At 36.9% G+C, this 23,496-nt stretch overlaps 1 protein-coding gene across 5 annotated transcripts in view; it reads right to left on the bottom strand.

Moving 5' to 3' along the window:
* Positions 1 to 388: 388 nt before the first annotated feature.
* NPHP3 (nephrocystin 3) overlaps positions 389 to 23,496 on the bottom strand; it is a 36,509-nt gene continuing 13,401 nt past the window's right edge. For 3 of the 5 annotated variants that reach the window (XM_044754842.2, XM_044754844.2, XM_044754843.2), the window contains 19 exons: positions 22,376 to 22,549; positions 20,079 to 20,182; positions 18,751 to 18,865; positions 18,358 to 18,501; positions 17,781 to 17,878; positions 16,558 to 16,660; positions 15,783 to 15,865; positions 13,773 to 13,911; positions 11,379 to 11,543; positions 10,329 to 10,423; positions 9,687 to 9,809; positions 8,237 to 8,426; positions 7,837 to 8,078; positions 6,767 to 6,842; positions 5,469 to 5,596; positions 3,431 to 3,671; positions 2,324 to 2,449; positions 1,633 to 1,748; positions 389 to 1,052 (listed from right to left, as the gene is read on the bottom strand). In XM_044754842.2, the coding sequence (XP_044610777.1) occupies positions 872 to 1,052; positions 1,633 to 1,748; positions 2,324 to 2,449; positions 3,431 to 3,671; positions 5,469 to 5,596; positions 6,767 to 6,842; positions 7,837 to 8,078; positions 8,237 to 8,426; positions 9,687 to 9,809; positions 10,329 to 10,423; positions 11,379 to 11,543; positions 13,773 to 13,911; positions 15,783 to 15,865; positions 16,558 to 16,660; positions 17,781 to 17,878; positions 18,358 to 18,501; positions 18,751 to 18,865; positions 20,079 to 20,182; positions 22,376 to 22,549 (2,643 nt within the window). In that variant the 3' untranslated portion in view covers positions 389 to 871. Of the gene's footprint in view, positions 1,053 to 1,632; positions 1,749 to 2,323; positions 2,470 to 3,430; positions 3,672 to 5,468; positions 5,597 to 6,766; positions 6,843 to 7,836; positions 8,079 to 8,236; positions 8,427 to 9,686; positions 9,810 to 10,328; positions 10,424 to 11,378; positions 11,544 to 13,772; positions 13,912 to 15,782; positions 15,866 to 16,557; positions 16,661 to 17,780; positions 17,879 to 18,357; positions 18,502 to 18,750; positions 18,866 to 20,078; positions 20,183 to 22,375; positions 22,550 to 23,496 lie in introns of those variants that run through there. The other 2 variants (XM_070493190.1, XM_044754845.2) reach the window with 2 other exon arrangements.

The raw sequence follows: 23,496 nt of genomic DNA on the forward strand, positions 1-23,496 counted from the left end.
ATACTTGTCAGAATCTTGCAAGTACTAAAATCGAAGATTTTATTATATACAATACATAAATGGTACAAAACTATATCCAAAATGTGGCAATATTTATAAAATCTAAAAAATACTTAATTTTCAGTATAAAATAGCAGACTCCTTTGAGTGAGATAAATGAAGAGGCAGATTTAGGCTATTTGAGAGGAGAACGTCATGTCCATCTTTTGGGAAAGGTCAAACAAAGAATGCCAAAGAGCTTGATTTGTTACTGCATGAATGTCTTCAGATCATGCAGGTACATACTACACAGGAAAACATATAATGTAGAGAGCACAGAAAGCAGAGGGCTTGGCCCAATCTGTTTGAGGGAAAGGTAGAATAAAAAAATAGCAGTAAGAGATTTCTGTTATTCATTTTACAGAAGACAGGTCATACTTTTCATAAACATTATCCCTTTATTCCTTGAAACTTTTCTTTGAGGTAGAAAATTGGGCCAGACTGCTGAAAAGCAAGACAAGGAATGGTGAGGCTAAAGTAGCTTTTGAGAGATGAATCATGGAAATTCTTGAACTCTTTGTCTTAACTGCTCTGCCAGCTCTTGCTGACCAGAGACCAATCCACTCTTCATGATCAACTCTTCATGTCATGTTAGGATTCTAATATCTATGTCCTTGGATTCCATACAATAGTTAATTCTTTTAAACAACTAAAACCGACACAATCATGACTCAAACTTCAGTGTAGTCCAATACAATTTCATACAAATAGTTAAATGACACAAAGTAAAAATTTCTTAAAAATATTTCTTAATTTTTAAGGTCTAATGATCCAAATGTTTCTTAATTATTTTGCCCTAAGGTGCATTTGTAATGAATTATAATTGCTGCTATTACCTTTGTCCTTGATGAAGGAAAACATTAGGAGAATTGGTTGTTTTTAAGCTAAATGTATCTCCACTTGACGAGTGTCGGGAAGGAGCTTTTCCACCCAAAAGTGACGTTTCTGCTTCTTTTATTTCCATTGCCCTTTTGTATAGTTCAGCAGCTTTTTCAAAATCCCCTTCTTCATAGCTTTGAAAGAGAAAAATTCTTAAAATGAGAATATAACCTCTTAACAATTCTAAATGACCTTATACAATACAGAAAACCAAACAGTGAATAATTGATCATTTTTTCCACTGCATTCACTCAGGCAGACCACTAGAATAGAATACCCAAACTGTTCTCCTTTCTATCTGTACTACTAAGGAACATTTCAGTGTCTCGCGGACACCATTAAGACCATGTTGTAATGGATGCAGTGAGATGGCTAAGGGAAGTTAGCTATTCTCTGCATCCTGAGATAAACAAACACAAAGCAAAGTCAACACGTACTGAATGGTAAATTAGCTCTGAGGATTACCCGCAGAGCTGGTTAGTTGCAAATGTAAACCTTCCTTCACTACTGTCATGATACACTCCTCTACAAAATAGATCATGCAGCCTTCATTTTGCTTCTGGATACTACTTTAGTATTTCTTGTAGATCAACCAATAACGACCCCTCCAGCCTCCAAGAAAAAACCTATTCAACAATAAATATTTTGTTCTATGATAAGTAAAGGTGTTCTAAAAGGGAGTTTGGCTGTATGAGGAAAATGAAAAATTCTTACCTAAGCACAGCTAAATTTTTTAATGTTTCTCCAACTCGAGGATGCATCCGACCCAGGCTGTCTTCGTAAATCTTTAATGCTCTTTCATATAATGGCAAAGCTTCAATGTGTTTTTTCTTAATAAAAAAAGTAACGCTCACTTGAACACAGTGGTTTCTGAAATTACTATTAATATATTCTAGACTAAGCTGACTTACTTGCGTAAGCACTTTAAAAATGTTAATATCCTCCTACTAGATGTACAACAGATTAATATATGAATAATCATAATGGGAGAAGCAGTATAGTAGAAAGGTGGAAACCTGTGTTTTAGACCTGGCTTGTTAACCACCAATCTTAATCCAATTATGTATGCACAAACTTGTTTCTTTATTGCCCAGTGAGTACCACACCTATTTCTCACCTATCACAGGCAAACGCCACAGCTTAAAGACAAAATTAGCTATAGAGATGTAGGGAGTCTCCAGAATTTAAAAATGAACTGAACGCTCAGTCGGTGTTGACACTAGGAGGAAGTGACTATCTTGCAAATGGAACTTGGATGATTTCTCCACTACTAAAGGAAGCATTAGTAGGTAAATAATCTTAAATTTCCTTGAATTATTTTTACTGTGCCATATCTGTTCATGTTTACCTATATTTCACACCTTAAAACTATTCATTTATAAAGAGTTAAGGTGTGGGAACTTACCATTTGGCTGTGGAGAACAGCTAGGTTCACCAAGGCAGTTGCTACGCTAGGGTGCTTTGGGCCAAAGGATTTCTGCCGAATTTCAACAGCCAGCTCATACAAAGGTACAGCTTTGTCAAGTTTCCCCTAGAAAACAAAAGTGAAGTCTAACAAAAATATTACAGCAATAAATACCATCTGATCAGAGCTTTTTCCATAAATAAAATTTTGTATTAAAAAGTAATTTTGAGAAAAAAAATTCAGAAGCGTTTCCTCCCAGTTTAATGGTGAAGTTTCTAGATAATTGCAATCTAATAGGATATGTAGGTAAAGCTATATTGAATGTAAAAACACTTCCTATGATAATTCAGAGAGCCCTTTAGGATCACCCATTATTACTCACTGTTTCTGGTGAAGTAAAAACATGCCAGTTAAAGTATGTTTGCTACTATATATAATTTAGAAATGGAATCAAAATGAAAATTCATTTCCCATCAAATCCCTTCCAGATTTTTCTAAATATTTCTTTTTACTTGAAAGTTGGCAGAAATAGCAACAACAGATCCTTCTTGCTAAAACGTCAACTTCAGTGCCAGAGGACCAGCCAGGGTCTCACAAGCAAAGTCCACTGAGTCTGTGTGGCTCTGACTGTGCTGAATGAAAGCAGACTTCTCTGGCACTTTTCTGGAGAAAAGCTATAAAAATTCCAAACATCACTCAGGCTAGAACGCTACGTCAAAGAAGGGTTACGTTTAATTGTAGGCAAAGAAAAAGAGTGAAATTAAAATGCTCATTTAATCGACTACAAAGACGCCGCCTTCAGCCCTGCACTGGGCGATTTGTCATGTTTACGGCAACTTAAGACTGGCTGAATTCAGAGCTTCTAATTAGAATGCTGATGAATACACTTGGATTTGGACTGTATTTAACAAAACCAAACCTGTACCTTAAGTCTGAAATAATATTGTTAAATGTTTTAACTCAGCTATTTGTTAAAAAATTAAATCATTATGATTTAAAAGCTCACAGAAAATTATCAATCAGAAGACAAATTATTTTGCTGATAGTAATTATGGCTTTATTGATATATTATAAAACACATGTGTAAGCATGCCAGGGAGTACTTACCATTTTCTTATATAAGATTGCAAGATGCTTCACTGTATAAGCCAAAGAAGGGTGATCAGGAGCTAATGCTCGCCTCCGAATGTCTAACGCTCTTTCATAAAGTTCTTCCGCTTTATCATACTGTTTCTTTTCATTGCATAGAGCCGCCAGATTATTCAAAGACTGGGCACAGTCAGGGTGATCTGGTCCTAGAACTCGCTCCCTCATTTCTAAGGAACGCTTCAGAAACTGGTCAGCTGTTCTGTGAACAAAAGCCCAAAATGGTTTAAACAATTTATTCTCTAGAAGTGAGAACTCCTAGCCCTAGTTACATGGAGAACTGAAGTGCTTTTATTCTTAAGTCCAAGGTAGTTAAAATGAAAGATTCAGCTCAAAATCTTCTCTCCCTCTTTCCCACTTCTCATCCCTTCCCTCCCTTTTCCAAAAATTAAAAATGCTTTCCTGGTAGTGTGAGGGCCTAAAATATCTGGATGATTGCCTCAATTCTCCACTTCTTAAAGACAAGCCCATAAATATTTTCCAAAACAAACTTCACACCTTTAATATTATTAGACCTAACTTAAAGATTTTGGTGTTCACTCTTTCTCCCTTTGGAGTTAATACTAAATAATTTTTTTTTATTGAGGTAACATTGGTTTATAACATTATATAAATTTCATGTGTACATCATTATATTTTGACTTCTGTATAGACTACATTGTGTTCCCCACCAAAAGTCTAGTTGCCATCCATCACCATACACATGTGCCCTTTTGCCCAGCCCCCGACCCCCTTCCCCTCTGGTAGCCACCAATCTGTTCTCTGTATCTATGTGTTAGTTTATCTTCCACATAGGAGTGAAATCATATGGTAATTGTCTCTCTCAGTCTGACTTATTTCAGTTAGCATAATACCTTCAAGGTCCATCCATGTTGTCACAAATGGCAAAATTTCTTTTTTTAATGGCTAAGTAATACCACATCTTTATCAGAAGATATTTTGCAATTCATATGTCTAAGGAGTTAATATCCAAAATATATAAAGAACTTATAGAACTCAAAAACAAAAAACAACTCGATAAAAAAATGGGCGGAGGATATGAACAGACATTTTTTCCAAAGAAGATATACAGATGGCCAACAGGCATATGAAAAGATGTTCACCATCACTAATTATTAAAGAAATACAAAATGAAAACTACAATGAGAGGTCACCTCACGGCTGTCAGAATGGCTATTATTAAAAAGACAAGAAATAACAAGTGTTAGAGAAGATGTGGAGAAAAGGGAACTCTCATACACCGCTGGTGGGAATATAAACTGGTGCAGCCACTATGGAAAACAGTATGGAAATTTCTCAAAAAATTAAAAATAGAAACACCACATGATCCAACTATTCTACTTCTGGGTATTTAGCCAAAGAACATGAAAACACTAATTCAAAAAAATATATGCACCCTTATGTTCACTGCAGCATTATTCACAGTAGCCGAGACTTGGAAGCAACGGTAAGTGCTCATCAATGGATGAATGGGTAAATAATTTTAAATAAAAGAACACTTTGTGAAGTGGGCTAAATATCTGTTAAATTTTTCTGTTATTCCAAGTGTCAAATTTGTTATACTTTTCTGACATCCAAAGAAGTCCCAAAACACTTCTTTTTCAGAAAGTATAAATATGAACGCCTTTTTGTGTCTTTTAAATCATATAAACTAAGACTAAAACTAGCAGCCATCTACATTCTTTATTCTCCCTTAGGGCCAGGTTTCTTCTTCTGGGAGGTCTCATGTACAATATCTACACAAACTTACTTTTCACAAACATATAAAACATACTAGGGAAGCTACAGAATAACTTTTTAGTTGCTAAAGAAAACATGAAAGGAAACAGCAGAGACAATGCTAAGGTCTTTGTTAAGTGTGGCTATGTTCTTAACATACATAAAATGTGGCATGGTTTCTATCAATTTTTTCTAGCTTGACTTGATAGAAATGTAAAACAGCTTCGCATCTAGGAGACAAAATGGATACTGTTTTTCTTATTAACACCATGGTACTCACTCTAGGTTATTCTGCAGATAGTAGAGAACGCCCAGTTCATTGAGAGTCCGAGCATTGTCAGGTGTGTCCTTACCTAACGTCAGCTCTTCTAACTGCAGGGCCCGTCTACGTAAAAGGGCAAATCCATACTGGAGCAAACACAAAAAATTCACAGTCACTGAGTGAGTGCAGTCTGATTCTGAAGCAATATGCTGGGGTTCTAAAGTCCTTCTCTTTTTGTTCCCTTTAAAGTAGGTTACACTTATTTTAAGAATCATGCTGAATTAATCTAATGGTTATTGAAAATACACATACTTCCCACAAGTCATCTCATTCTAAAATTCATTAAAAACTATTTTGTGAAAACAATTATATTTTAGCAAAGTGAGTTGAATCCCAAAGTAGTTCAAAAAGATCAGGAAACAATTAACTTGCAGATATTTACCAACTCCACATTGCTAAACGAAAAATCAGGTACTTACAACCGCACTTAGCACGTGTAACTAGTAGAAAAATAAGTCGTGGAGATTGAATGCACCGTATAGTGAATGTAGACAACAATATTGTATTATAATCATCAAACTTGCTGAGAGACCAGCATCTTAATTATTCCCACCACAAAAAAGAAATGATAATTATGACATGATAGAGGTGCTAACTATCGCTACAATGGCAACCATAACACAATATATAAATGTATCAAATCAACATGTTGTACCTCTTAAATTTATACAATGTTATATGTCAAATATATTTCAATAAAAAATTGCACAAAGCATTTTAAGTTAAACATACTATATTTAGATTTTATCAGCAGTTTAGAAAAATGAAAAAATTTTTTTGTGCTCAACAGTAAGAATTTCTTCAAATTTGAATCTAATATAAAACGTTGACTAAATTTCTTTTATTCCCTTTTCCAAACCTTTAAAGAAAAGAATTGAAGCAGCTTTAAAGTCCATCTTCCCAAATCTAACCTTCAAGTTAACTTTATAGTTCCATTTTTAAAAATTAAAAAAAAATTTCCCAGCTTTACCGGGATATTATTGACATATAACATTGTAAAGTTTAAGGTGTACAACATGGTGTTTATCAAATGATTACCACAGTATACAGGTTCCACTTTTCAAAAGTTTACTGAGCTCTTCTCAGTAGTACTAATATTTAAACATATTATAAATAAGAGAAGGTTAATCAGTACTTTTTTGGAAGTCGCTTTAAAGTTCTTAAACATGTGAGGTTTATGGATCTATATTATGATATTCAGAGATGCTCTTTTCCCCTTTGGTTCAAAACACAACACAAAAGAAATCTTTCATTACCAAGTTGCCTTTTCTCCTTGTAGCTTTCTGACGAATTTTAAAGGATTTTTTCCTAAAATGTTCAGCTTGTTCATACCTTAAAAAAAAAAAGTAAAGTCAAATGAAAGAAACATATGTCCAAAGTATCATACTTCAGTGAAATGAAAGCACTAGTGTGAAGCCTTTTTTGGTAATTAAATACAGCATTATTTCTAGAAGATAGTCACATGAAATTAAAAATCTTTAATAAAAATCTTCATAGCAAAATCTAACAAATAAATCTAGTCCTCCAAGTAGCTGATTTAACTCATTTTGAGTCTCTAAAGGGCAACCTAACTAAATGCAAATCCAAAATTTTAGTTTGCTATATTATCTTCTTCTGCACAGGCTAATTTTTGGTCAAAATGTAAATGTGAAATTCACACAAAATTTGTGTGAAATGCTACTTCTAGAAGTTAAGAGAAAAAATTCCCATATGTATCACTCATGATGGAGCAAAAGAAATGACTTCTGATAGAGGAAGAAATGCCACTCAGTGGGAACCTAATAGGTATGGGAGACTTTTTATTATACCTGGGATAGGCAAACTTTCTCTCTAAAGGGCTAGACAGTAACATTTTAGGCTTTGTGGGCTACATGGTCTCTGTTGTAATTACGGAACTCTGCTATTGAGGCATGGAAGCAACCATAGACCATATGTAAATGAAAAAATGTGGCTGTGTTCCAATATGACCTTATTTACAAACCTAGGGCTGTCTGTACTTGGCTTACAGGCAATGGTTTGCCACTCTCTCTATTAGTAACACACTCAATATAGTCAGTGAAGGAGCCTGGATTCAAACTCAACTATATGACTCCAAAGTCCATGCTCTATCCTCCACACAGCTTCAAACAGAGACGAATCTTGTAGTTCTAACTTTCTGTTTACCCCATGAAGACCCAGACTAAGAATAATATTTGAACATGGTGGAGTCAAAAGAACAAAGCATAAGGAAAAGTACACGGCCACAGAACAAAGCCTACCTCATAAGTACATTAAGAACTGTTAACTCCCTGTCATAAAACCAGAGCATTACTGATCTAAATCTTACTTATTTTGTTTCTGGTACAAAGTTGCAAGTGCCTCAAGTTCACGAGCAATCTGTGGATGGTCTGCACCGTAGGCGTTTTCTGAGATTTCCAATGCCTGTTTATACAGTTGTTCTGCATTGCCAAACTTCTTCCACTGCACGTACACACTTGCTAGCTGGTGGAGGGACTGAGCTACTCTTGGGTGATCTGGATCTAAAGCTGTTTCCCGAATTTCTAGAGACCTCTGCAAAGGCACCACAGCCTGAAGGGGAAAAAAAGGCCAAAGGCCAATTAGAGTGAGTGGAATGCTGTAAGATCTGCCATCTGATTAGCATAACACAGGAAAGCTGCATTAACTCCCGGAAAGGAGGGAAGAGTAACATGGAAACCCCACAGTCTCTGACTCCCTGCTGAAGTTACCTGACTGAGAAGGCCTAGATCCTTGAGAAATCGCCCCAGGGTTTCATAAAGGTCTGCTAAGCAAATCATGTTCTCCTCGCCTTCACAGTTTTTCTCATACTGCTTCAAGGAATCAAAGTACTCTGCTGCCATCGCGCTTTTGTCTTTGCCAACAAACTGCCAGTAACTCAGCAACTCGGCAAAGTGTCCTCTGTTTCAACACATAACAGTAATTTAATGAGAAACAAACTTTAAAACCCACTATTGCATGAAAACACCAGAATGCATTTCAAGCTATCGACAATTTATTAGTCGGCAAGTGCAGTGTAGTGAGGTGAGACTGCGACTTGGCCGCATGGCCACCTGCACCCACGGCTTTCTGGCTGCCTGATCACATGCAGGCTGTCTGACCTCTGACGTCTCATCATCCTCATCTGCAGAAATGGGGACACCGACACTACCTGCCTCAGGTGTGACCACGAGATGACGGCACACAGCAAGCACTCCATAGTGTTGGCTGTTACCATTCATATGATATGGCTACTCCCAGTGCAAGTCTATCGGATTCCTTTTTAGACATTTCATGCTTTGCAGCCAACTGCTGAGTTCACCCAAAAACTTGTTTTAAATGACAGAAATTAGAACAGAAGAAACTAATGAAACCGGGCGAACTTAGAATATCTGCTTTGGTGTATTTTCATCAAGGAATTGAATGATAAAAGTCAGCTTACTCATCTGTGGTTGATATTAAGTAGGATGGGAGAGCTGGTAGACTAAAGAACGAATCAATTTCAAAGGAATCATGAAAAATTGGAATGAAGATCAGAAATAATTTAGGAGGTACAACAAAGAAATTTGAGAGAGTTCACTCAGGAGCAAAAAACCAAAGTACGAAGCTATATTATGAGAAATGTCTAAATTTCTAAGTGAGACAGAAAAACCCCCACATGAGGCTTAGCAGGTCAGAAGCTGGGCTCATAAGAAGGTGGTTCTGCCACTGGAGATCCAAACATACCAGAAGAGACAAACAATATATTTATGGAAAAGGGTAATCCTTTCTTTAAATTCAACACCTGTGAGATTCTCCGTGGAGCCCAGAGCCTATTGTGAAGGCTGCACTCTGAGATATCTGAAGGCCCCGAGAGTCAGAGATCACGAACCACCTCTCCGGGTGATTTGATTCCAACCTGCTTTTAAATGCAAGATTAAGATATAAAGCTGTCTCAGGATCATTCCAGCTCTGACTCTATGAAGCAGCACTACTCAATCTTTTTTACTATTCCTCTTGGAAAAAGTAGCTCTTATGGCAATTCGCAAATTGTCCTAAATTTCCCTCACATTGTTTTAAATTTCAGGTACCACTGCAACTGGACTAATTTTTAAACTAAAAATGCCATTTTGCTTTGTTATGCTGAACAAACATTTAAATTTGTTTTTCTGAGGAAAGGTGTTCTACAAGTAAGTTTCTTACCTTTTATAAAGGTTTTGAGACACAAAGAGATTGAGAAGGCAATCGTGCAACTTCTGTTTACTTCCCTGCTGCTGAAACAGCCACGGGAGCTCATCCGCACTCCTCCAGGTCACGCGGTCCTGACTATCAGGAGAGAAAGGGGGCACACTCAGTAACACTGCCCTACAATGACATCACTTCCAAAGGCTTCAGACACATGCTGAAGGAAGAAAAGCATATTTACCATGTATCTCTGACTCTTTAACTATCAAAATCAGAAACTTTACCACTTAACTATGAAATTAAAGTGATATTCAGGGCTACCAACCAAACTCTAAAAAAACCCTCAGTGGATCCAAATATACACACACAAGTACACATAGACACACATATATTTTTAAACTATTTAACTGGAATAAAATAAAAATTAAAAAATGATCCTGCACTGATTTTACTTAGGTTTAAATCTTTAGCCTAGTCTTAAAAAGGCTTACATAATCATGTTTTGTTCTTTTGACATTAACAGAATAGGGAGAGGATTTAATCTGTGTTGTAATAATTAGATTTTTACACTTTAAGTTATAAGCTAAGAATGAGAAGTAAGGACGCAGAGGGAGAATGTGTGGCAGAAGTTACAGAAGAACAACATGGCATGTGTAGCACCTTAGCTGCACAGTGAAATAGTTGATCAGCTTCTGCCTATAAGAAGGAATGATGGTGGCACCTTCCAGGTACTCCAGCCTCACTGTTTCCCAAGCCTAGAGAGAAAAAGAAAAAATATTGCACTCTATTTTCTGTAAATCTAACAGTGAGTTTGTAAAAGGAATTTACAATTATTTCAATTTTATAGTTGTATAATAGAAATGGCACTAGAATATTTTAAAATTCAGGATATATTTATGTGATAAACTGATACGAGAACAAAAATTCCTATACTAATATTTTAAGAACTCAAAACACAATTTAATCTAAACTTCTAGTTAATACATTAAAAATCTCAGAAACGTGGGTTGAAAGAGTACTAAAAAGTAAATTATATTTAAACAATATACAATAAAAGAGAAAGATAAGCCGGTAAAAATACATTTCACACCCACAAATACAATAGAGCATGCTCAAATGAAAGACTCATTTGCATTTGTATGCATATATAAATCAACCATGGCATTGCAGATAATAAGAATTATGTTGGTCAATATTTCCTAAACATTTACTACTGTGTGCTAGACATCATGTCTAGTGCCTCACAAGGATCAAGGACCATCTCAATTAATTATCTTTATAACCCCTGTGGTAAGCTGGAAAAGTCTGCCAAGGCATAAAGAACTTGGCCCAGGTTACACAGATATTCAGCTGTGAAGAGCTGGGTTATGAATGCAGGCACGCTGACTTACAGAGTCCAAGCTCTTAATACACAGACAATTATACCAGCAACTCAATGAAACATAAAATGGAAAAAAATATTTTTCCTCTTCCAGAAAGAAGCTACCTTTTAAAGTAATAGCCATCACTTAAAGGTAACACATAAGAATAATATTAGCCAAATTTTACATCTAACCTAAAACCATTGCAAAAAAAATTTGCAATGCCAATTTTCAGATTTCAATTTTGTCTGATAATTGAAACATTTAAAATAGCATGGTATAGCATAATACAGCATGCAATGATATGCTGACATTTATAAATTAAAAACCTTATTAAAATAACATTTACCTGTAGATGTTGAAACTTGAGCAGGCCACAACCATATGTCAACAAACACATTTTGTGTAAACTGTGAATAAGGGAGGTCAAGACAGCCCAGGTCATCTCAGGATAGAGTTCCATCAGTTCTGACTCACTCACACCATTGTGACTAACATTTACGAGGCAGAGAATCTAGGTAGAGAAATGAATTAACAATGATCAAAAAGCACCTCTAGGGGACGGCCGCATGGCTGAGTGGTTAAGTTTGCATGCTCCGCTTCAGCGGCCCAGGGTTTTGCCGGTTTTGGATCCTGGGTGCGGACATGGCACCGCTCATCAGGCCATGTTGAGGCGGCATCCCACATGCCACAACTAGAAGGACCCACAACTAAAAATACACAACAATGTACTGGGAGGCTTTGGGGAGAAAAAGGAAAAATAAAATCTTTAAAACAAACAAACAAAAAGCACCTCTATAAGTAACAGCTATTAAAATTTCCGTAATTCTTTAAGCTTATTAACTTCTTATTCAAACATACAGTTCAAATGATTGAATAAAGCAAGAAACAGATTTCTTAGAATAAAACACACTTTCCAAAAAATATTAATTAACAATAAGACCATTATATATAAAATCTAGCACACCAAAGACAACACATATACAACAAAAATTTGGTGAAAATTAAAACTTCGGGCAATGTATTATTAAAAGTAACAACAGAGTTCCAATTCTGGGAAGATGCTAGAAGAAAGTGGCCTTCCTACTACAAATGCCTGTTAATATCAGACAACATAAAACATTTCTAAAAGTATAGTTGAACCTGCAAAAAAGAGAGGGAAATCCCCCAGGTGCCAAAAATGAATAGGAAACTGAAAACCAGAGGGCTACGTGCTGGAGCTGCTGTCCCTGGGGGAAGTAGCAAGAGAGGACAGAAAGCAGCCCCTGTACTTAAGGAATTGGGTTTTCACACCCAAAATGGGGATGGAAGGTGAGCTCTTAAACCCCATGAGGTGAGGAGTTGGAACTAGAATGCCTGCCAACACTAGGACCTTCCAAAAGCTGTACCCTCAGTGAAGGGGCGCACGAGGAAAATGTCAGCCCACAGACATTGTGGGCTTTGGGGTAGGGTGGAAAGTCAAAACCCCAGGAAGCCCCAAGCTGAGAAATTAACATAAAAATAGATCCACATTCAAACCATGAGTTCAGCAAGGTTGCCAGATATAAAATGAATTTTCAAAAACCAAAATTGAATATGCTAGCAAAAAACAATTTAAAGATGTTATTTTGAGTATAGAGTCCTTAGAAACAAATCTTAAAAGACGTGCAGGACCTTTATGAGGAAGAAGATAAAACATTATTAAAAAGCATTAAAGAAGATGACTAAATAAATGGAGAGCTATTTAGTTTTCCACAGAATTATATCGTAATTTTCCCCGACTTAATTTCTAAATTCAATGCTATTCCAATTAAAATTCCAAAATAAGTTCCCATGGCACTTGCTGAGCCAATTCTAAAATACATATGGGAAATTAGCCAAGACAATTGTGAAGAAGAGTAACAAGAGGGGGTTTGCCCAAGGAAATATCAAAGCTTGCTTTAAAGTTCTAATAGTGAAGACACTGTGGTATTGGCCAGAAATAGGCAAAATTGGAACAGAAGAGCCTAGAAAACAGACTTGTGTTGATACGTGAGCTTGATATTTGACACGTGGCATTCTAAATCAGTAGAGAAGTTGTACTATAGTACATACGAAAATGAAATTAGCTAGCCATATGATAAAAGATTAAAAAGTAGATTCCTTCATACAATAAACAAAAATAAATAAACATGAATTAAGGATTTACACATGAAGAACCAAACTATAAAATATTGTGAAGGAAAAAAATATATATTAGAACACTTTTATGATAGCAAATAATTTTTTAAACAAGACACAACAGGCATAAACCATAAAATAAACTGTTGATAAATCTGACTTCATGAAAACAAAACTTTGTATGATGAATTACACCATAAAGTTAAAGGACAAGAAACAAACAGGAAAAAGACATTTATTTGCAAACTATAACAAAGGATTTTTATTCAGTAGGCAGAACATTTAAGAACTATATAGATCAATACAAAAAAGATAAACAGCTCCATTAAAAAATGTGTAAAGGACTTGAACCACCAATTCACAAAAGAGGAAATAAGAATAGCCAATAAAAATGAAAGGTTGAAAAATCTCACTGATTATCAGGAAAAGGCAAATTTCCTGAGATTTCACTTCTGGCCACAAGCACACTATGGCTGCAAGTATTCCTGTATGTGCTTGAAACATATTTAAGCAACATTTAAAAAGAATTGCTATTTACTTCAATTGACACACAAATACAAACAAGGCAAAATAATTTTTCTTTGATAAGTTTATTATACTTTACCTGTTTCATTAGTTCTTTATCCATATCATTTGCCATGGACTCCTGGATAGATCGCAGAACAAGTCTATATAATGAGACAGTATCTTGACACTGGAAACACTGATGAAGGATTTTATCTAAATTGCTTGCTCCGCCAGCACTGTTGGAATTGAGAATAGATTTAATCTCTTACAGTCAACGTCTGTGAAAAATTTGTAGTAAATAAAAACAATGCTTTATTTTATCTCTATTTTTTGTACTATAACTGATAATAACAGGAATTCAATAAAACATGATACAGGAAAATGGTAGTTTTATGAGCCTCCTAGAGTCATCAAATTTATTTTAGTATACCATTTAATTCAATTTAATAAACATATGCTTGGACTTACTATATGTCAAGCAATTACTACACATTATGGAACATAAAAATGAGTAAGACATGGTTCTGATCATATAGAAGCATGCCACCTACATACAGGAAGCAGGAAAATAATTACAAATAAGCATTATTAGTTAGTTAGCCATGCAAATTAAATTTGTTTAGAGCCAGAATTTGGAAAACATCAAGCTAAAGAAAATCACTAAATGGGGGTTTGTTTTAAAATATTACATCATATTTACCAGTAGTTTCCTTTTTAAATATAAAGGTACACAGAAAGGAGGAAAAAAAACAAACCAAAATGGTCCACAGTCCCTCTTAAAATAGATGATTTCAATAAATACGGTTGTGCATCACTTAATGAAGGGGATATGTTCTAAGAAATGCATTGTTAAGCGATTTCGTCGTGCGAACATCGTAAAGTGTACTCACACACACCTAGATGGTCTAGCCCACTACACACCTAGGCTGTATGGTACTAATCTTATGGGACCACCGTCAGATATGCGGTCCGTTGTTGACCAAAACGTCAGTAAGCAACGCATGACTGTGCTATGAAATGTATGGAGAGTGCCTCACACTCTTGCATATACCTATGCAAGCCACAGGTGCTCACAGAGGCCAGACTCACTGCACAACTCTGGGAACAGTGGGAAAGGACACTGGAAATATCATGGGCGAGGCAAAGCTGTAGAGGATTTTTTCATTTTAAGTTTGATGCCTGAGATGAGAATGCGGAATTAAGAGACAAGAGTACTAGATTCAGCGTCTAGAACATGAGTTGTGCTAGGATTACTATCTATTGTGATGGATACCATAAAAAGTAGTAATGTTTTTTACCTCTGATTGTGAAGAAACAAACAAAGTAGGGTGAGGCTGTCCTGAAGAAGAAATAAAAGTAGTAAAAGTTCCTAAGGTTTATCTAAAGGCAAATTACTGATGGATATCGAAAATAGAAGAACTATTTTAAAATGAAAAGATTCCTAGGATTTGAGAATAGAGACAATTAAAAATTCCTACCTACATACCTACCTACCAATATTTAAGGACACCTGAAAAACTTTTTTTTTTTTTTTGAGGAAGATTAGCCTTGAGCTAACTGCTGCCAATTTTCCTTTTTGATGAGGAAGCCTGGCCCTGAGCAAACATCCGTGCCCATCTTCCTCTACATTATATGTGGGATGCCTACCACAGCATGGCGAGCCAAGCGGTGCCATGTCCGCACCCGGGACCTGAACTGGCAAACCCCGGGCCGCCGAAGTGGAACGTGTGAACTTAACCGCTGCGCCACCGGGCCAGCCCCTGAAACAACATTTTTATACGTCTGTTGTCTCCTTACTTTCTCAAAGCTAGAGGCCTCATGTGCCCCAAAAGAGGGTGAAGACGGCCTTCCTTTGCAACCCCCAGTAGGAAAAGGTTAGTGTGATGAAAATTTGACAAACAGATCCAACAAGTTCTGATAATTCATGGGCTATCAGTCTTCAGTGCTAAGCCACACACTCACAGGACGTTAGTATTGCTGTTAGAATAAACACAATCTGAATGGCCCAAGAGACTGTCCTAACGATCAGTTCTCCATCTCACAGGGTGAGGAAGAGGTCTGCAGCCAACACAAAACATGCAGATCATGTAAAATCACCGCCACTTACCGCGCGATCATTTTGCCGAAAAGGGTGACATAAAGGGCATTACAGGTTGCAGCAGAACGACAATGTCGTTCTAGCTTCTTCTCCTGCACCAGTTTACCCAAGAACAAGACAAAAATACAAAAACCACCCTGGAATTAAGCGGTCTTTACTGTGGAGCCATCAACAAATATTCCTGCAGAAGTGACAGGGTTCCTGCCATCTCATCAGCAGCAGCACTGCCTTGTGGAGGCGGGCCACAGACGTGGGGCGACATGCAAACCTTTTTCTTTTTAAAGACTGGCACCTGAGCTAACATCTGTTGCCCATCTTCTTCTTTTTTTTTTTCTTCTTCTCCCCAAAGCTCCCCAGTACATAGTTGTATATCCCAGTTGTAGGTCATTCTGGCTCTGCTATGTGGGATGCCACCTCAGCATAGCTTGATGAGCAGTGCCAGGTCTGCACCCCGGATCCAAACCAGCGAAACCCTGGGCCGCTGAAGCGGAGCACGCAAACTTAACTACTCAGCCATGGGGCTGGCCCCCGTGCAAAGCTTTTTTCCTTTTAAAACATCCACTTAATATAATATAGTAAACCAAACCTTAAGACCAACTTTTTTATTCCTTCCTCTATATTCGTTATTACTTTAAGAGCAAATGAATTTAACAAAGAAATTACTAAAATTCAATTTTCCTTATAACACTAGAGAGTTCCTATATGGAATTTTAAGTTGCATATAAGGTGTTTTATAGGAAAGACCATAGAGAATAAAAGATAGCAGCAAAATAAAAATACTTACCTGCTCTTTACTTAATTTAATGTCTACAGAGTGGCATTCTGCAATTATGATAGATTTTGCATCTTTTGGATTTAAAGGATCAAGATGAAGTGTAGGCCACAACCTTTTATTTAAAGAAAAGAAAAATGAAACTCTCTTCTAATAATTCACAAAAGCGTAATCTACCCACAAGTCAAAATCCATCACAAGAATTAATTTTTTACACTGCATTCATAAAATAAGAAACTAATCTCTGTTAATCATATTAAGTAATATTATTTCATTTATTCTAACATGTGTCATTACTTTCAGCAATTAATCACAACAAAGACTCTATAAAATAAATAGCATATACGTTAGGCATCGAAGTGGTAAAACATTTCTAGTTCTATGTTCTATACTATCCGTAAAACTGAACACAGCTATTAGTACCTATGAGGAAGAGTACAAGACACAGTCTTTGCCCGCAAGTTACTTGTAATCCAACTGGAATTGAATCATCCAACAACATGCATTCTCACCGGGGTGGTGAAAATTGTTTTGGGGTCGGGGGAGAAAAAATCTTACTCTTTTTATGTATAAAGCACAAACATAAACATGTATCTGTTTAAATATATAAATTCATATATAGTATATGTGTGGTATTAAAATTTCAGGGGGGGAGGTGATTAGGAAGAAAATATCTAAAAAGGTTCCTTAAGGGGACAAAAATAGGTTGAGAAACACTGTTCTACAGAATTCAACCACTGTATCCCTTTTTTGAGGACTGTTAAAGTAAGCTCTCATTCCAGGGTAACAGGTGTCTGGTCTATTATTCCTAGCCCCGCCCTCTCCCTATCTTCCTCACCCATAAACTACCCATTTAACTGCCCACTAGACATTGCTACTTGGAGCTACAACTGGTCACTCAGACTAACCACGTCCAAAAATAAAACTCATGACCTTTTCTCTACAAACAAGCCCATCCTTTGTGTTTCCTATTTCAGTTCATGAAACCACAATTTACTTAATTTCTCAAGTCAGAAACGTGAGAGTCATCCCAGCTGCCTTCTCCCTCACATCCTAGATCTAACCTCCCACCAAATCCTATAGATCGCACCTTTTCTTGAATTCGTCCACCTTTCCCCATCCTCACTGCCACTTATACGAAAAATATGAGAAACACAAACACATATCAAAAACCTTTCCTTGTTTGTACTGAAAACATTTCATGTAAGCTGAAAGAACTAAAGTTAGCGTCGTACCTCCATGCTGGAGGGCATGTTTCCACATTCACAGAAACAATTACTCTGACATTCACTGGCAGCGGATCTATCAGCCATTTCATGTGTTTTTCAACTTGCTTAAAAATATAAAAACAAAATTCAATCTATTAATTCAAAATATTTCAAAACAACCCAATAATAGCTCCCCAAGGAAAATGAAATTCTCATTAGGTTTCTCATTATTATTAAGGATAAAACCTTACTTTTGAATGATTTATCTCAGAATATTAAAAGAACAAATGGCAAAACACTATTATTGCTGATCTGAACACTGGACACTTTAAGGAAACGTCAAGGCCCTAATAATTTGTCAAAATGAACAATCTTTGCCAGTTGTGTAAATTCAGTTGGTTTTTCCGAATAAGATACTAACACCTACTGGCATATGGTACATTTTTTTATCCACAGGCTTCCTCCCTAGAAATTAAACAGAAATAATAGAAACAACATCAACATTTTCTTCTCACAACATATAATTTAAATGCCTACTATAGCCATCACTCATATTTTTGTCTCTTTCTGAGTGTATCAATAGATTACAAAGTGAAAACAGTACCTGAACTTGATCTATAGAATCGATAATGATGATGACGCTGCCTTGATGACGGGCAGAGAGCTTTTCTAGCCAACGTGGAAATTCTTCCAGAAGCTTGGCGGGATCCAGTGTCAGAGTGGAAACTGACCAAGAGTGCTGCATCAACTACAAGATGAGAACACAAATCAAAGTAGCTATACTTTATCGCAGCTGGGGGGAAATATTTCCATTCCTACTTTTTACCAAAATTGAGTCACCAAGAGAACCCCATTGCATTGAGTATTATTTTTAACCTTATACAAAACCAAAACAAATGGGTTATATTGACGATTGGTTTATCATCAGGTACTTAGCCCCAACAATTTCTGTATCTAAAAGAAAATCCTGATAATTCCAAAAGATGGCGTACTATACCTTTAGAGTTAATCGTTTAATAATCAAGGAAGACTCTGAGCTGGTTGACATGGGCCTCCCCACAAAATGAGAAAGAATTAGCGTGTTAGGGGAATTCTTCTGTTGTAATTGAATCCTGAAAGAAAAAGACCTTTCACAAGACTGATGAAGCTCCTTTACAGCCAACAAATAAGGAATTTACAATGCATTAAACATCAAATGGACCTCACTGTCAGCAATCACGTGGTTAGTCACTTTTGAATAAACATGGGAAATTTCCGTTTTTTTCTCCACTTTTAGATCCTTTTAAATAAACTTCCAAAAATTATAGATTCATTTTAATTACAAGTTGATGTTCACTAATGCAAACCAAAATAGTGTATGTTTGAGGTTAAGGTATTAGGAAAATGAACATTAACCTTTAGTTAAAAATATCTTATTAGAGGAAAAAAGAAGTTTCTTTGTTGAGTACAAAAATATTACTGTGCAAACATAACTTTAAATAAAAAAGCAATAAAAAGGAAACATATGCTAACTCTTCAGTGTAAATAATAATTATGAATGAAAGAAAATATTCTTACTCCTTGTTTTTAAATAACATGAAATAAAATGAAACTAAAAAAGAATTTATTAGCTTTTATGAACCTTAGTCCATAATTTGAAGAACTAGTTTACATTCATAGTAAAAGTTATCCTTTATTTCAATATTCTTTAGGAATTATTTCACTCTAAATAGTCTTTGTCTTGCTTCAAATATTTAAAATCTCAGTGAAACTTTTAAGATGAAGCCAATAATTGAAAATCAAGGCACATCCCCTCTGTAATTCCCTAATTCCACGCCATACTGACCACCCCTTACACAGCACTCCTTTAGCTCTGACCTATATAATTTATGTACAATCACAAATGCTCCCATTTCCTCTTCCTCTCTCATTCTGTGTCTTCTCACTAACATCCAAATTGTATACACGCCAAGGCATGAATCTATTACTTTACTCTTTTTGCTTTTGTTGCCAATCTTTTTTTTTTCCTGCTTTGTCTCCCCCAAAACCCCCCAGTACATAGTTGTATATCTTAGTTGTGGGTCCTTCGAGTTGTGGCATGTGGGATGCCGCCTCAATGTGGCCTGATGAGTGGTGCCATGTCCGGGCCCAGGATCCGAACCAGCGAAACCCTGGGCCGCTGCAGCAGAGCGAGCGAACTTAAGCACTCGGCCACGGGGCTGGCCCCTCCTTTTTGCTTTTGTAATATTTAGTTCAGGCCATGCAGGAGGGCAGACGTGCAACAATACATTTTGTTGAATGAATTCAGTAATTCAAGTGACAACAATGACAATTTCTGCATCATACCACTTTGATAAAAGAAGGGATTTTCCAGAACCTGGTCCTCCAGATACAAGAAGGGGTGGAGTCGGTGCTGGTGCCGCCACTAGATCATTAAGGCGTTGGTAATACTAGAAACAAAAACAAATGTAAATCGTGAGGAAGCACATGCCTCTTAGAATACTAAATAGAGTCAACTTCTGATTATCCTCTGCTATCCCTGGAGAAAATGAAATCTACTTTTAGTCAATAACACCCTCATTAACTGCTTACTTTTATGGCTAAATACGCCCCAAGTAGCAAGCTAAGAACGGGCCCTGATTTCTTCTACACACAGTACTGCTCTAAGTTAACAGATGAGGGACAACACTTGAGATCCCCGTGGGGTTTTGCAGTGTTCAGACATTTTGCAGAATGCTGCAGGGAGGCCCCTGTATTACCCTGTAGCCCCTAAACCACAGGAAGTCCCACAGAAGGCCTTGAGGGCACTGGCAGGCATCCTTGACCTGGTCAGAACATCCTCCCTGGAGACCCTTCAGTTTCCAGGGGTTTCTGAGAATAGGTCCAAACAAGAGCAGGTTTTGTCTGGGGCCTTGGAGTCTCGCAACCCGCTGCAGAGAGTCAAGTTAGGACAGGCCACCTGACATCTTTCTGAAATTGAGGGAGCGCCAGTCAAGGTCCAAGAACCTGTATCTGCCAGGCTTTCCCCAGACTAAAAACTGCAAGAGCTATAAAAAACCACGCTCAGAAATCCCAAATACCTCAGAAGTTACCAAGGAGTCTCCAAAGTTATCTTGGGGGTTGAGATGTTTATTAAGTGTACGAGTGGTCTAAATGATAGCTGATGAGGAATTAAAAGAACTGGTAATAAGTAGTTTGTGGCTAGCTTAATGGTAGCAGAAATTTCCAGCAACTACAATAAGTAATTACTTGGTATAATTTTTCAATAAGTTTTTCTGTTTGTCATATCTAAATACAGAACATCTTCCCAGAAACTCAAATAATTCTGATAGCAATGACGCTTCTCAAGAAGCAGAGGGCTTTATTAATTTATGACCTCGTAAACCCAAACATTTAGTTCATGGTTCCACATAAAGCCTATTTATAGAACCACGGTTCCCAAGTTAAGACCCCTTACAAGAGAGGAAAGAGCAGAGGCTTTGGAGCCAGAAGACCTAGGTTCAAATCCCGGATCTGCTATCTACTCCCTGTGTGCTCTTAAGCAAACCACAATCTGAACATCAGGTTCTTCATTTATAAAATAATGATAACAGTACTCTCTTATAAAACAACAAGAGTTTGACATTTCTCAAGAGCCAGGAATTGAGCCAAGTGCTTCATATGCATTATCCGGTTTAGTCGTCCCAACAATCCTTTCAGGTAGGTACTACTGGTTATTCCCATTTTACAGACAAGAAAGTCAAAGTTTAGAGTAAAGTAACTTGATCAAAATACAGAGCTAGGAAATGGTGGAACCAGGACAGAAACATAGACTAAGTTATAAAAGTCCTATAAAAATACAGCTGTTAGTGACAGCTACGGTAATTGTCTTCAAAATATTAGTTTCTACATTAATTTTTAAGTTTTACTAAGTATTTTTTGAACTTGGACATAAATTCTTCACGCACTTCAAATTCTGTTCACTGGTTTAGACATTTAAGCATGCTGATGGACTGATTCGCCCATTGCATTAACTACCGTGCTTTGTTTTCCGAATGTTTGCTATTTTGATTCCTCCAAGAATTGGGAGAATAAATGGCGTTACTATTTTTTTTTATTGAGGGAGATTAGCCCTGAGCTAACATCTGCTGCCAATCCTCCTCTTTTTGCTGAGGAAGACTGGCCCTGAGCTAACATCCATCCCCATCTTCTTCTACTTTATATGTGGGATGCCTGCCACAGCATGGCGTGCCAAGCGGTGCCATGTCCACACCCGGGATCCCAACCCGCGAACCCCAGGCCGTGGAAGCGGAACATGTGAACTTAACCGCTGCACCACCAGGCCAGCCCCAGGCATTACTATTTTATCAAGTTCCCTAGCTCTCCTAATCTTGGTTTGGTGGATTGGAGATGGTAGCATAAGGAACATGTGGTTGATAAATCCTAATCTGTAACTAAAAATGTTTGATGTTCCTAAGTATATTTGACTCTCACATATCTTCCATATGATACACACCTAAGCACATCTCAACATGGATAATCAAGCCTTGAGGGCAGACACTAACATGATCACTAACCTCGAGTATCTTTAGGGGAAAAAGCAATCATAATACAGCCTTTAAGCGGCAACGGATCTTTGTTGGAACAATACACCAAATGCTTACTTTCTCAAATCCCAACTCATGGGCTGAATTTGAAGCCTGTTGAAAAGTTTCCATTTGCTCTTGCTCATCATGTATGTCCCACAGAACATCACCAAAATCATCTTCTTCTGGAAGAGAATCTTCACTGCCCAAATCCTTAGTCTCCAGGTCTGTGTTCTCAAAGCCGAGGATGTCCTGAACAGCAAGAGCAAGCACACGAAAACGAACAAAGAACGTAAAGACCTGCAGCAGTGTCAGCACGCTCACCTGAAGCGGCTTACCCGACCAACGGGGCAAGTCCAAACCTCCGGCCGGGCACACTACCTACAAGAATAAACTTACAACTGGAAAAATAAGCACTAGCTTAAAAATAAAGAAAAGAAACAGGGAGATACTAAAACAATAAAAACAAAGACCTCTCTTTTTTCTTAAAAATAAAGTTAGGGGGATTTTTTGACTCCCATGGGATCTGTTTTCTGCAAAATGGGTATACAATGTCTTTGGTTATATCTGGCCGGTGAATACTTTTAAAGATTGTGCTAATGCCTAAGAAATACGCTGCTTTACATTTTTATAAGAATTTAACTACTAACATGAGGTTTCTTCATATCAAATACCTCCACTATGATATCCAGTTTTTATATCAGATCACTGAAAATATGTTGTTCTTCAAGCAGTAAAGATGGTAAATATGTCCATTTTCACTTACTGCCATTTATTCTTATCAATTCATTTTATTTATCTTGGTCCTAAAGTTCACCAGGTTGTTGAGAAGATCAAAATTGGTACTGTCAATCTTTATACTAAAGAACACTACACAAAACCTGTTGCCAGAAGTCTTATCATTATGTTTTGGGGCTCACTCTTTTTCTTTGATAACAAATCTCCATACTTGCAATGCAAGTTAATTTTAAAAAGTAATCTAATCCCTTACTTCTCAAATATGGTCCCTGGCACCCTGGGGGAGCTGTCCACAGGTATGGGCAACCACAGGCTAAACATGGTATGTTTTCCTCTTGTGCCCGTTTTACTTGAAGACAGGGGGTTCTTTTTCTTTTTATTATCATTATTAGAATTTTTGCTGATATATAATTTTAAGTGATTTCTAGTGTTAAAAATAAATATGGGTATAATATCAAGCA

The sequence above is a fragment of the Equus asinus genome, chromosome 21, assembly GCF_041296235.1.
Source record: "Equus asinus isolate D_3611 breed Donkey chromosome 21, EquAss-T2T_v2, whole genome shotgun sequence".
Classification (NCBI taxonomy): domain Eukaryota; kingdom Metazoa; phylum Chordata; class Mammalia; order Perissodactyla; family Equidae; genus Equus; species Equus asinus.